Consider the following 13,221-nt stretch of genomic DNA (forward strand, 5'->3'; position numbering starts at 1 on the left):
TGAGGAACCCCCGTTGCTGGAGGAGCTGGTGGAGGCTGCTTCCTACCTGCAGGTCACCCCCTTGCTCCGCTTGCTCCTCTCCCAGGTGAGGCTGGGCAACTGCTTCGAGCTGCACCGCCTGGCTCAGGTCTACGGTCTCCAGGACTTGCACGATGCTTGTCTAGACTTCATGGCCGCCCATTACCATCAGGTGCTGCGGAGGCCCGATGCCCGGCCGCATCTGCTCCTGCCTCATGCTCTCCAACAGCACTTGAAGGAGAGGCGGATGAGGGGCACCGCCACCCTCGTGGCCATCGGGGACTTCATGGGTGCCTCCTCCCTGGGCCTGCCTCCGGGTTGTCACCCTCAGGTGGAAGCCCCCTGGTCGATGCTGAGGTATGATGAGGAAGCGCAGAGGTGGCTGCCCCTGGCCAACAACCTGCCCCCTGATCTGGTGAACGTCCGAGGCTACGGGTCGGCGATGCTGGACAACTACCTGTTCATCGTCGGGGGCTACAGGATCACCAGCCAGGAGATTTCGGCTGCTCATTGTTACAACCCTTGCCTGAACGAATGGAGTCAGCTGGCTTCAATGAACCAGAAGAGGTAACGCTTACTCCCTGAAAGACACGTGTGTCCGTGTATATTGTCAAAATAGACCCTGTCGAGTCACGGGGTGTTGAGTGGGTTCCAGATTATGAGAAGTGATTCAGACCTGTCTCTGTGCCGTGAACCACCCGCCTCTCTCACATCGTTTGGCGGGAAGAACCGCAGTGCTTGCCTGTGGCTTGGCAACGTGTCACCAGACAGGCCTGGCAAACCGGGTCTTTACCAGTAACAGCCATCCCACCGCAGCACAAGGCTGCTGCTCCTTCTCCCCTGCTTAGGGACCCCCTCCGCATGTCACGGGGGAGCTGCTGTGGGTGAGGGGGACGGGACTTTGTTGCGTAAAGGCAGGTGGTTAAGGCCTCGACTGTGGGAGAACACGAGGGAGGCGTCGGCAGCTCCTCCGTGCCACAGCTCTCCGCCATGTGTGGTCATTCACCTCGGTGTGAAATGGTGGTGGGCCCCCCCTTTTCCTTTAAATTATAGTATACAAAGAGCCAGCCTCTCCAAACAGCTGTCTCACTGGTAGTAGAAGTTCTCTTTGAAATAACAAAGATTTTAAAAAAAAAAAACCAAGCCCAAAGATAAAACTCTCCTATTTTCTTTGTGGTATATTTATATTTTAACTCCAGTACTGTAAGTGACAAGTTTTCATGCTCTTAGTGGGGATGTACCATCTATCAGAGCTGGAGATGGCTGAAAAAATTTAGTTGGAGTGTTTTTTCATTGGTTTGTACTTTCATAAAAATCTGGGTGCTTTGTAGGCCTGCACTGCAGTGAAATATTCACCAAAAAAATGTCAGGCAGACTGTGAGAAATTTCTCACTTTATGAGAATATTTGGATCTGGGAATCATGCATGATTTTGACCATTTTGCTTTTTTCCTTTATCCTTTTGAATTGTTTGTTTGACATTTATGTTTAAGTTACTACTCAGAAACACTTGCGTAATTTACGTTTGAAAGAATAAGAGAGAGCTAGCCTTGAGGGGGACCCAAGAAGAGAGGCCATCTCCTCGGCCAAGGTTGTGGCTGCTCTACCTTAATCATTCTGCAGAGTTATCAAGACAAAGCCTTTTACTTCACTGAAGCAAAATGTTTCTGTTATCCAACGTGAACTTCCTCATTGTTTCTGTTTTAGAAAAAGTGTTTAAATTTTTATGTTCTCTGTCTGAAAAAGAACAAGTAAGGAGGCCAAATTCACTGTAGAATTGAAATCCTCCATCCAGTAAATTCAAAGAGCATGCAGAGACCCAAACTATTGGCATAAATGCTTTGTATCTGGGTAGTAAAACTGCAGTCTCTATTCCAGTCTCTATTTAGCTCTTGCCAGCTAAAACCCCTCAAAACAGGGGTTTGACCACCTGTTGTTTTTGTTTTTTTTTTTTCCCCGCTTCCTGTATTGTGTGAGAATTTCACTGAAATGATTGCCTCCGTAATCAGTCACGGGAATTGATCAGTAACAATTTTTTTCAGTATTTCTGCCTTCTTGGAATGGTGGTGTGAAAAATTTAATCTGTAAAATGAATGTTTAGCTTTTACATACTGCAAACACCTTTTCTTACAGACATATTTCTTAGAAACTGAGCCTATAAGCAGTCTTCACCGAGGCTCCTGTAGGAACCGAGATGTTTCAGCTGACGTCGCTTTGGCAGTCTTGCCTATGTGAGCGGGATTGAGAGAACATTGGCCTCGGTAGAGCAGGATGGTGGGGTCAGCCCACACAGCTTCTCCTATGGAAGTTAACTTAAACACAGAAGTCTCACGTTGATCAAGTTATGAGGTTTTGGCGTTGGTTTGTGTGATGGGTATAGCAAGAGATATGTTATTACGTGCGATGATTCTGCAGCATGGCGAATGAGGGCTTTTTAAAAAATGCTTTTTCAAGGTCCCTTTTTTCACCTTGCGACCTGGCTGTTCAAACTCTAGATCTGCCTTTTTTCCCCACAGGTTCCCTTTTTTCTAGGATATATAATCATGACATCTGAAATAAACACATGGATATTTTCTCCTTCTATTACTGCTTTCAGCTCTACTGCCATACCAACTTAGTCTAGAAGCCCACCACAAGTGACAGCAAGGTATTCCTTAGCATAGAATTTCACATTGGCCATTTACTGCAGAAAAGTAGCATGCAAAGGAATGTTTTGGGACTAGTCTTTATTCTCACATTTCATGGTAGTTATTGCAGGCCAAAAAGAACTCAGAATTACGTCTGCCCATAGACTGCAAAGTAGCAGCAAGTGAGTACGTTGCTCCCTGAATTATAATCAGGGGAAGTTTTTTTCATGGAAACTATACTGACCCCTTCACAAAACATGTTTTTAACAGCTTCATGGAGTCTCAAGTCTGAAGTTATTAATTGTTATTTTTTTTCTATCTAACATAACATTTCAGCTCTCTGATGACCTGCTTGACATTTCGTGGTCAGAATGCAGGAAGGGATGGCCTGTGCCTTAGGAGCCAAGAGTAGGGAGATTTTTAGGATCAAGGATTTTGCATTCAACACGAACAGCACCGATGCCTGTCTGCCGCACAGATGTGCTGCAATTCGATCTGCGGTTTGCTCAGCATTGTATTTTTAGTTTGTTATGCTGTAGTAAAATAAGCAGGGCAATTGTCCAGTGTGCTTCTTAGGAATTACAGTCATGTGACTGTCTGCCAAATGAATTTATGTCAACTGATATAATTACATTCAATGGATTAATTTTTTTACATACCTCGAGGGAGGGTTCTAGTTTCCATTGGAGTTGGTTTGACTTCAGACAACTGAGTATCTGGATTTAACCTGTATGAATGGATGCATACGTTGGCCTCAAGGGAAGGCAGAGGAGTTATGGAAATAATTGTGCTGGTTTGCTGTTAATGTAAGAAGTTCTCTGCCCTCAACAAACCTTGTAAATTCTATGGTATTTTTATCTTTAATTATTTCTATTATTGTGATATAGAATCCCAGGATGCTGGGATTCTCTACACATGCATAGATGAAATTTACTTCGAAGTAGAAGGCAAAAGCCGTCAGATGTATACTGAATACTCAGCAGTCGTTCTGGTTTAGGTTATAGCTGTTAGCTTGCTTTGTAATGTAGAGGTCTTATTACTGTAGTTTCAAATTTGTTCACAATAGGTAGCTCCTATGTATTATTCTTGTGATGCCCACATAAGCTTGAGAAAGTGTTATTCCCTATTTATGAATATACAAGGGAGAGAAAATAATTTGCTCAGGCTCATATAGGAAACCTGTGACTGAGCCTGGAATTTCTCATCATCTGAGGGCTAAATCTAGTGCTGGTCACAAGTAGTCCATAACAGATCAGAGTTTCTAGATCTCTTCATCCTAGAGATACTGCCGTACTTGGAATAGTGTCTTCAGAGAACGACCTGAACTTTTTTCTGGAAGAAACTTCATGTAAGAGTTGCCCAAGGCGACTTGCGGTCTTTGGAGACAAGCAGGTAACAAAAAACACGTTGGGGATTGTTTGAGTAATGCCCTTGAATACCTTTCCATACTTTTCTTTAAATTGATGCTGTCAGTTGAAATTTGCTGTGTAAAAATAATATACTGATAGCATTTCTACTGCATGTGCCAGTTACAGCTGTATATTCCACTTTTATTTTCCTTCAGAACCTTCTTACTCATGGCAGGTATATCTTCCAGGCTTGGAAGACCCTTGTAAACCCCTGGCTGGGATTATACACATGCACATGGAACATGGCTTTTGTGAGCAATCTGTGCCTGAACTGCTGCCACTCTGAGAACTCTTACAGGAATGTAAGAGAGGATGCTCCTGGGAAATACTAGTGGTTTATGAGACCTTCTCTTTCTGCATTTTTTAATACTTTTTTTCACTCAAAATTCCTCTGTGTTGAGGGAAAAAGTAGACTTTTCAAAAATTTTTAACTTTGAAATATTCATGTCACGTTTATCACAAATGTATTCCACGCTTCCAAAGCTAAGTGTTGGATGCAGTGTGCTCTGCAGGCTCATAAAAGAAATGTAAGAAAAAAGTGGTTCATGCAAAAATGTGAAATGCTTTGGAATTGCCTTCGTAAATGTGCTTTCCTGATTCTTTCTCTCTGTTGTAAATGCTTTAACTCTAGAGTAAAGAAGTCATCTGATTCATGAGAAATTTTGAGGTTAAAGTTGATGATCGTTTGGCAGGAAGGAATCACAGGTTAGTTAGTCCAAGCCTCCTGTTCTACAGCAGAACCAAGCTTACCTTGCAAATACATGTCTAACTTGTTCTTGAAACCCTCCAGCAATGTGGATTCCAACCTCCTTCCTCCCAGGTAACTTGTTCGCATATTTAGCCACCCCTCTGATCAGGAAGTCCTCTCTAATATCTATGATAACTTTTTCTTGTTGTATACTAAAGGAATGATATCTGTCAGGGAACGAGAAGAATGCTTGCTCTCCTCTTTATAACCACTTTCACAGTGGTCTCCTCCAGATACATCTATGGCTGTTAATGCAACGTAGAACACCACAGGGTTTTTTGCTAGTTGTTGAATGTTGTCCTGTATTCAGAAAGCTACGCACCGTGACCCCTAGATCCTTTGCATTTGTGCATTACGTTTTCCTTCCTCTGTGCATATAGTGCTTTGTCTTTATTGAATGAAAAATGTATTTTGAACTATGGTGAGCCCCCACAGCTCGCTCTTGCTTGTGTTCCTGGGGTTCCTTTCAGGGGAAATGAGGGATGTCAGAAAATAGCTCATACCTGGTCTTGTCCCAACGAGAAGGGTACGCACTAGACCTGGCATTTGGAAAGTATTTTTGATCCCCCGAGTTCAGATAACTCACTGGTGTGAGTGGAGTTATATCGCAGTTGAATCTGACAGACTGTTCAGCTCCGTTGTTTCCAAGCTGTAGTCCATGGAACAGTTGTTAGTTGTGGAGAGCTGGCTGGTTGCTCAATGTTTGCTTTCCTTGTTTCCAGCTGCTCCGACACATTAAAAGGGTGTAAAAATACACTAAATATTTCCTAATGTTCACTCTCCATAAAAACACCTGCTGTTACTGGCATGGAGAGGTGAATGGCAGAAGTTTTTCATAACAAATTGAGCCATTGTCCAATCTTTCATATAAAGTGTGCTGATGGATACTTAATGGCTACTTTTGAGAAAAAATGAACCTTATGGTTAATGTGTTCCATAAATCTGAGATGCTTCCACTGAATGTCATCCATTTTAACAAGTGTTGGAAGTGGTTAAATGACTGACACAAATGTACATGGCCTCCTTCTAGAATAATTAAAGTTGAGAGTTGTGCCGTACATCTTTCACCGGATAGTTTTCCCTGTGCTACAAGAAACAATTCAGTGATACAAAGACCATCAAGCAAAAACTGGATAAATTACCTCCATTCAGATAAAATAGTAAGAGACTACAATTAGAGGGTAACTAGAGAAGCACGTGTGAATTAAGAAACCTGAATTCTTTAACGTTCTGACATTACACACTTGTTTAGTTAAGTCATGTCCTCTGTGGCAGAACTTTTAGCATGTTTAAAAAGTGGTTAGAAGATCTTAGAATAGGGAAACTCTATCTGTGTGCGTGTGAACTCATTTTATAAGCCAAAAGTCCTGCACCACCTCCATCATAGGCACAGAGTTACAGACTTTCTAACATACTTTAGATTTTAGAGGGTTGCTTGGAAAATGTATTTACATTTTGTGGTTTTATCCCTTTGTTAATTTGTGGGTGTTTTGTTTGTTTTCCCACTGTAACTTTTAGAACAGGTACATTGCTTTGAAAATCATAATGTTTTGCAAGTAGTTACCCTCGTTTCATACCCGCTATTGATTGCCATGTTATTCTGGATTGTCTGAGATGGAAAACATAATTGCTGTAGAGAGGAGATGAACAGAGTGACCTCATCGTAAATGTCAGCAAAAAAAAATGAATAAAAAGCAATTAATTCCTTCAAAGGAGCATTTTAGTTTCCAAAGCTATATCAGGATGACAAGAACAAAATGATTCCGTCTGGAAACAAATTCTTTTTCCAAATATATTCAATAAAAAAAAATTACAGGGCAGTCTGCTGCTAGGCAGGGTTCATTTTGTCCAGACAAAACCCTGCAAAACTACTTAGCGGTAAGTTTTGAATCTTGGAACATTGCAAAGCGAAACTCATACTGCTCAGCAGACCAATGCAAGTCTAAAGCCCTACTTCGGTTTTACAGATATAACGCAGTTCCCCGTTTGGCTTAATGCTGAGCTGGTGCACTCCGATGACTTTCACCCGTCCAGTTGATTGGGATACTGCATGGTAAAATCTCAATTTGGCTCAGCAGTAGAGAAGGAAGACCCTTTCTTAGGCAAGGAGACTGTTTCTGAGGAGTGGAAGAGCTCATCTTTTATTAGACCAGCTTCCAGAGCGGGAAGGAATAGCTGAGCTTGCAAGTCCTGTATCTTCAAGTCCTCCATTTTCTTCCTACAGACTTGCACCTTTCATATCCATAAACCGTTTGTTTCTGCCTGTTATTGTCTTAAAAGTGTAAGAGATAAGGCTTCTTGCACTTCAGTGATTAGAAAGTTGCCGTTTGCCATGTGTGAAATATAACAGCGTAATGGAACAGAGTAAGAGAGAGAAGAACAGGGCATTGCCTGTGGAGTGCAATGTATTTTGTTCAGCTATGGGTGGAACATTACTTTACAGATACATCTTGCTTCAGAGGGATGGAGGATGTATTTAGTAGCTTAATGCTGAATAAAGTACAGGAGATTCTCTCTTTCTTTTGCAGAACATGATTCAATGTGTACCGCTTTAAATTTCTGTTTATTAGCGTTATTAAAGAGATTCTATATTACAGACTAAGACGAGTACACATTCTTAGGCATTCATCAAGTCTTGTTTGAAATTTCTGCAATTTTAACTAAAATAATGTCCTTGACTGTCTGTATACATAATACGTTTTTCTCTGCTAAAGGTACTTTACTAAAAGCCTAGTAAAAACGAGACATCTACTGAACACACTAGTTAACTAAACATTTAGAGCTCACACTGTGACAGATTGAAATCTAAAATAAAATATTCATCAGTCTCAGCATCAACATCATTAACATCCAGAATGTCACTGGTTACTGTCCTAAATAATTACAGTGGAATCACAGAACTTTGGCCTTGCACAGAAGAGTTCAGGTGCTGTAATATATGAATTGATGGTACGAGTTGTAAGTGATGATGAGTATGTTGGAGCCTGGATAGGAAGAACTTTCTTTCCTCTGTTTTTCCTCTACATCTATGCAAGCTATTTCAATGCTGCAATCTTTTCTTTCAGGTCCAATTTTAAGCTTTTGGCTGTAAATGGAAAGCTCTATGCCATCGGTGGTCAATCCCTTTCCAACGTGGAGTGCTATAACCCAGAACATGACTGGTGGAATTTCGTAGCATCCATGCCAAACCCTCTTGCAGAATTCTCAGCTTGCGAATGCAAGGGCAAGATCTATGTTATCGGAGGATACACTACACGAGGTAAAAAGCTTGCTTTTACTTTTTTTTTTTTTTTAACCTGAATGCTTCTGAGTCCCAGATCATTTTCTTTTTCTGGAAATCATTTGAACTGATATAGAAAGCTGCATAATACTCATTAAAACATGTAGAAATAAATCGCTGGTAGAAAATAATTGACAAATGAAACAACAAAAAAAAAATCAGCTCTGTCTTTTTTTTCAGGGCCTACATGAGCCTGGGGCTCTGTTATTCTGAGGGAGGAGACTGATGGGTACTTCAGCACCCAGCTTAGCCTTCCTTTTTTTGGATTTTGATCACACAGTAGAAAGAGAGGTCTTAACAGATACACTTTGTTTACTTTTTAAATACCTGTTTTAGAATGTCAGAAGGAAAAATATGAAGAAAATACCTGCCTGCATTAGTATTTCCCATGTTTTAACAGATGTCATGATCGTTTCACTATAGCATTTCAGTGTTTCCCAGGCAAATTCAAGCTATAGGTAAGATTTTCAGTGCTGAAATAACTTAATTGAATAATTAATCAAAAGCTTAAGCAAGAAACAACATTTTTTTACTTACTTCCTTTCTATACCCTATTTTCTGAGGATACTTTACAGAGGGAAGGATTTGAAGTTACGTTCTCTCCTGAGACTTTCTTTTTCTTGATCTGGTGAAAAAGCAAGCCGCTTTAAAAGGAACTCCCGTTTGTTCGTTCCTTAAGTACATAGTGCCATTCTTTGGGAGGAGTACCATGTTCTCAGAGTTTTAGAAGCTGATTTTTTTTCATGTCAAATGTTCAGTATTTAACAGGATTTCCTAAATTTAAATTCCTATCTCTAGGCCTTTGCCCACTTCATTTGACCATGGCAGTTTTAATTTTTTTTTTTCTGAATGGAGAATAAGATTAGAAGAGAGATCAGCTTTTACAGAAAGTACTGCAAGCAAAGCTACACTGACATTAGAACAAGCTGTCCCTTCTAGTGTCTGAGCAGATTTTAGCTCTGAATCATTTTAAGATTTATAAAAGGCACACTTTCACCCTTCATGGTTCTTGTGGTAATGATAAATGTCAAAAGCGTTTTGACCAGTCCATTCTGACCCAGAATCTGGTGGCTTCGCTGAGGAAGACCAAAGCTATCGGCATGCCTGTTGTGGTGTGCTCTGCAGTCCCAGTCCTCTGGGCATCCCCACTAAAGGACTTTATGGGGTGAATTATACTCCCCGATGTCCGGCACTAGGACTGAAAGATGTCTGGCACACACAACGCTTGCTGTGCTGAAAAGTCAGACCCGAGGGGAAATAACCTTTGAGACAAGAAAGCAGAGAACAAGCAGAAGGGACTGAAACAGAGGAGTGGGAAGACTTGTCTCTAGAGACCAGAGTTAGGGTTTTGTCATTTTTATCTAGAGAAAGAGAAAAAAGAGGTAAGAAGAAAAAGCTCTGATTTGCCTAATAGTAGTACCAGCTTAGTTCCAGCTTTTCTCCTCCATCCCCTGCACTTTACAAGTTCTTTTTCTGGTGCCTGTGTGGTTCTTTCTTCAGGCTGCGTGCTGGTGTCATGGATAGGAAGATCAGCATGCTGCTGATGCTGATCCTGTTCCCTTAAAATTAATTAACAAAGCGTGTGTAGTTGTGTAGTCAGGATCACTGCCTTGTGTTGAGCTCCTTATTTGGTACTTGTTACCTGTGGTTTCAACTGAAGGAGGATAGTCAGTGAGTTAGCTCTTGCCTTTTCCACACCTCAGGGGATTGCCACTGACCTTCAGGCCTCTGTCTTTTCTTGGATCTTTTCCTCGGTCTTTCTCAAAACCCCGTTTTTAATGGAAACAGGATAGTAAAACGGTATAAAGTTTTGAGCAGTGGATAACTAGCACATTTAGGCTTATGTTTAAATCCAAGACAGTTCAGGACAACAAACGCCTGTGCTTGTTATAAATAAAGATCCTTTCCTGAACAAGGGTCTAGAATCAGTTTTTGTCTGACACCTTGACTTAGGACAGCTATCAGACTTAGAAATCAGAATTGCCACAATTACACTGGTGATTCACCTTCCAAATTAACGCAGATGTCGGGGAGTGTTAAGGCCTATTTATCTAGGAGATGCTGAGGTTCATTTGCTATTTCCCTATATTCATTGCATAAAACACATGCAGCAATTAATATGGACATTTTTGTTTTATTTTGTTTTTAGGATTTCTGTGTATACCTCAGTTTTAGTAGGTTTTGTGGGCTTTTTTTTTTTTTTCGGATCTGTGTCGAGCTTTCTTCTCAGACTGCACTTTCCAAAAGATGGTAGGATCTGGAATTTCCCACTGTAAATTATAATAACACTTCTTGAATAAGCGTTCCTTATTGTGAACCCTTCTTCCAGTTCTCAGCTCTCACTTGTGAACCTAGATCCTAATAGAAACTCTGTGTCAGACACTAAATATTCATGTTTTGTGTTGGGGATTTTTTGTTTCAGTGGATATAAAAGACCCAGGCTCTGGACTGAGCAAGTGAGGGCCATATCGCAATAGACTTCCATTTCATGTGTCCCCTCTTAAACCATAGCATAGACATAGAGACTTAATTGGGATTTCCCCCCCCCCCAAATGAGTTAGAGAACGGTACGTTGTTTGTAGACAAAGATCATCTATATGTAGAGCTTTGATCAGCAATTTCATAGAGTGTTACCATGATATTTTCCCTCTTTTTTTCCTTTATTTAAAGGGGATTAGGTGTTCAAGAAGACAATGTAAAGTAATAGACAATGACTGAAAATCATCAGAGTGCAAGCAAATGCTATAGCAGCACCTCCCTAATCATGCTGCTAATGCACTTCATTCATGACAATCCAGTTATATTTATGGCTATTTATGCCTGCATCCATACGTAACTTGTCAGTACGTCCCTGGCTGCCGTTCCGCTTGGGAGCTCATCTGGAGATCGTCATGGAAGATAGACTCGTAATATGGAGCAGATTTTATTAAAAGACCAGGCTGGAATCTGAAAACCTGTTGCCACTTGTCACTTAAGTTTGGATTTAAGCTCAGGTCTCCAGAGATTAAAACTGAATTTACTAGCTAACGAGTCCTGTGCGTTCTGTGTTAATTTATTGACGCCTTGGACACAGCCAGGGTCTCCACTGCACCATAAATCAGGGTGGTGGTGTCAGAATTTCGTAGAATTCATATTGCATATGCATGCATCCACCGAGTTGTAACTGAAGTACAGATATGGCTTCAGCTTTTTTCTGTGCCTCTCTCTGATGCAGGAGCACGGGGTTCCTGGTTCTTAAATGTTTTTGACAATGTGTGTTTCTCTTTATAAAGTACTGAGCATGTGCCCTTAGATCATCCATGCCACCTGCTGAAATGTAACTTGCTTTATGAATTTTATTCCACAAAACTTTGATTTATGCAATGAAATGCAAAGTCTCAAAGTTAATCTCGGAAGATAAATCGTCACTTGTCAGCCGTTAATGAAGCATGCTGTCTTCGTGATAATTTGATTCATCTGTGATCACTGTTGGAGAGCAGAATATTGCTCCATTTCCCTTTTCATAAAAAATTCTTACATATCAATCAGAGACAAAATTAAAAGCATAAGTTAAAAGATAGGGATTATTCTGCTAAAATCTGCATCCCCAGACCATTTACATCATGTAATGTGCCAGAAGTAGCTTAATTTTTCCCTCTGCAAAGGAACAGAATGTTCAAACTTTGTTGTCAAGGGCAAAGAGTTGCAGTTCTCAATAATCAGTATTTCTTCCCTGGGCTGTGATGCTTTTGCACTGTAGTACGTTAGCAATCTGTAATAATGGTTGCTACAGTTTGTAGGGAAGAAGAATCCTCCTCCATGAGTGCCTTCTAATATATTTATTTATTTGTAAATCTCTCTCCTCTGTTTCAGATAGGAATATGAACATTTTGCAGTACTGTCCCACTTCTGATTCCTGGACCAACTTTGAACTTTGTGATGTCCATGTTCGCAAACAACAGATGCTCTCTGTTGAAGAAACTATATACCTGGTAGGGGGTTGTATTCATGAATTTGGACCGAATCAAAAATCCAGCCAAAGTGAGGACGTGTTAACTGTGCAGTCTTACAACATTGCTACCAAAGAATGGCTCTACCTCAAAGAGAACACATCAAAATCGGGTCTTAACTTGACTTGCACTCTCCACAATGATGGAGTCTATATATTGAGTAGGGATATTACTCTGTCTACAAACTTGGAGCACCGTGTTTTTCTTAAGTATAATATATTTACGGACAGTTGGGAGTCACTAAGACGCTTTCCAGCCTTTGGACAAAACATGCTGATCTGTTCTATGTATTTGCCTGATGTGCAAGAAGCGTAACAGCGTCAGGTTTTTCTTTTCAGCTCATTAATCATTCTTGGAAGAAGTATTGCTCCCTCTAAATAATTCCATTTTCAGAATGTAATGTGGTTGCATAACATAGGCATAAAATACTGATTCTGTTCTTTAAAAAAGCTGCAAAATCCAGTATTAAGAGAAATGCTTCCAGAAACAGTTTTAAGACTTCAGTTTAAAAATTTTATTGTTTTGGATTAAAATTTCACCAGGTATTGTTTGCAATTTAAAGATAAAATTATTGTGTCGGTAACTGATAAAAGGAATTCCAAAGGAAAAACTGATCAGTCTAGTTTTATTCTCCATCTTAATAGACAGTGTAGAAGATCAGCAAGAAGTATACATGGTAGAAGTGGGAATAATTGAATAAAGTAAATAATAGGTATAATAAAAATCACAAAGGGAATGATTTCTTTTAAAATACAGTTTTTGCTTAATATGTTCTGTCAAGTGCACAACGTTTGAAATTGTTTATGCTATCACATTTTTCTCTCTTCTACGATAACAAGCAAGATTCTCAAAGGTGCTGGAAGCTGGGCTACCATCAAGAAATAAGAACTTCCCTGAATTATTTGTAATGAAATGCTTTGCCAGGGACTGGGAGGAATTGCCTAGAGCCTTATGATTGCTGGTTGGATACTAGATGCTCCTTTAATGGAAGTTGGCAGCGTTTATTGCTACTATTAAGACAGAGGTAAGAAGGCTCTAAATTCAAATGGAGAAGTTTGCCCATCTTCAGAAAGGCTATATGTTTTAGTCACCTTGTTGTGTTCTGTAGTACTGAGTGTTGAAGATCAAATTGTAGTTGGCAACAAGCTGCG

The 13,221-nt window shown here is 40.4% G+C and overlaps 1 protein-coding gene across 1 annotated transcript; it reads left to right on the forward strand.

Annotated features, from left to right (window-relative positions):
* Positions 1-7: 7 nt before the first annotated feature.
* On the forward strand, positions 8-12,385 carry KLHL42 (kelch-like family member 42; the record flags this gene model as incomplete). Its single annotated transcript, XM_009708372.1, has 3 exons — positions 8-585; positions 7,867-8,060; positions 11,934-12,385. Coding segments are annotated over 3 exons (1,224 nt in total), but the record flags the coding sequence as incomplete, so codon positions are not given.
* Between the last annotated feature and the right edge of the window lie 836 nt (positions 12,386-13,221).

Source organism: Cariama cristata, unplaced genomic scaffold (assembly GCF_000690535.1).
Source record: "Cariama cristata isolate BGI_N322 unplaced genomic scaffold, ASM69053v1 scaffold14119, whole genome shotgun sequence".
Classification (NCBI taxonomy): Eukaryota; Metazoa; Chordata; class Aves; order Cariamiformes; family Cariamidae; genus Cariama; species Cariama cristata.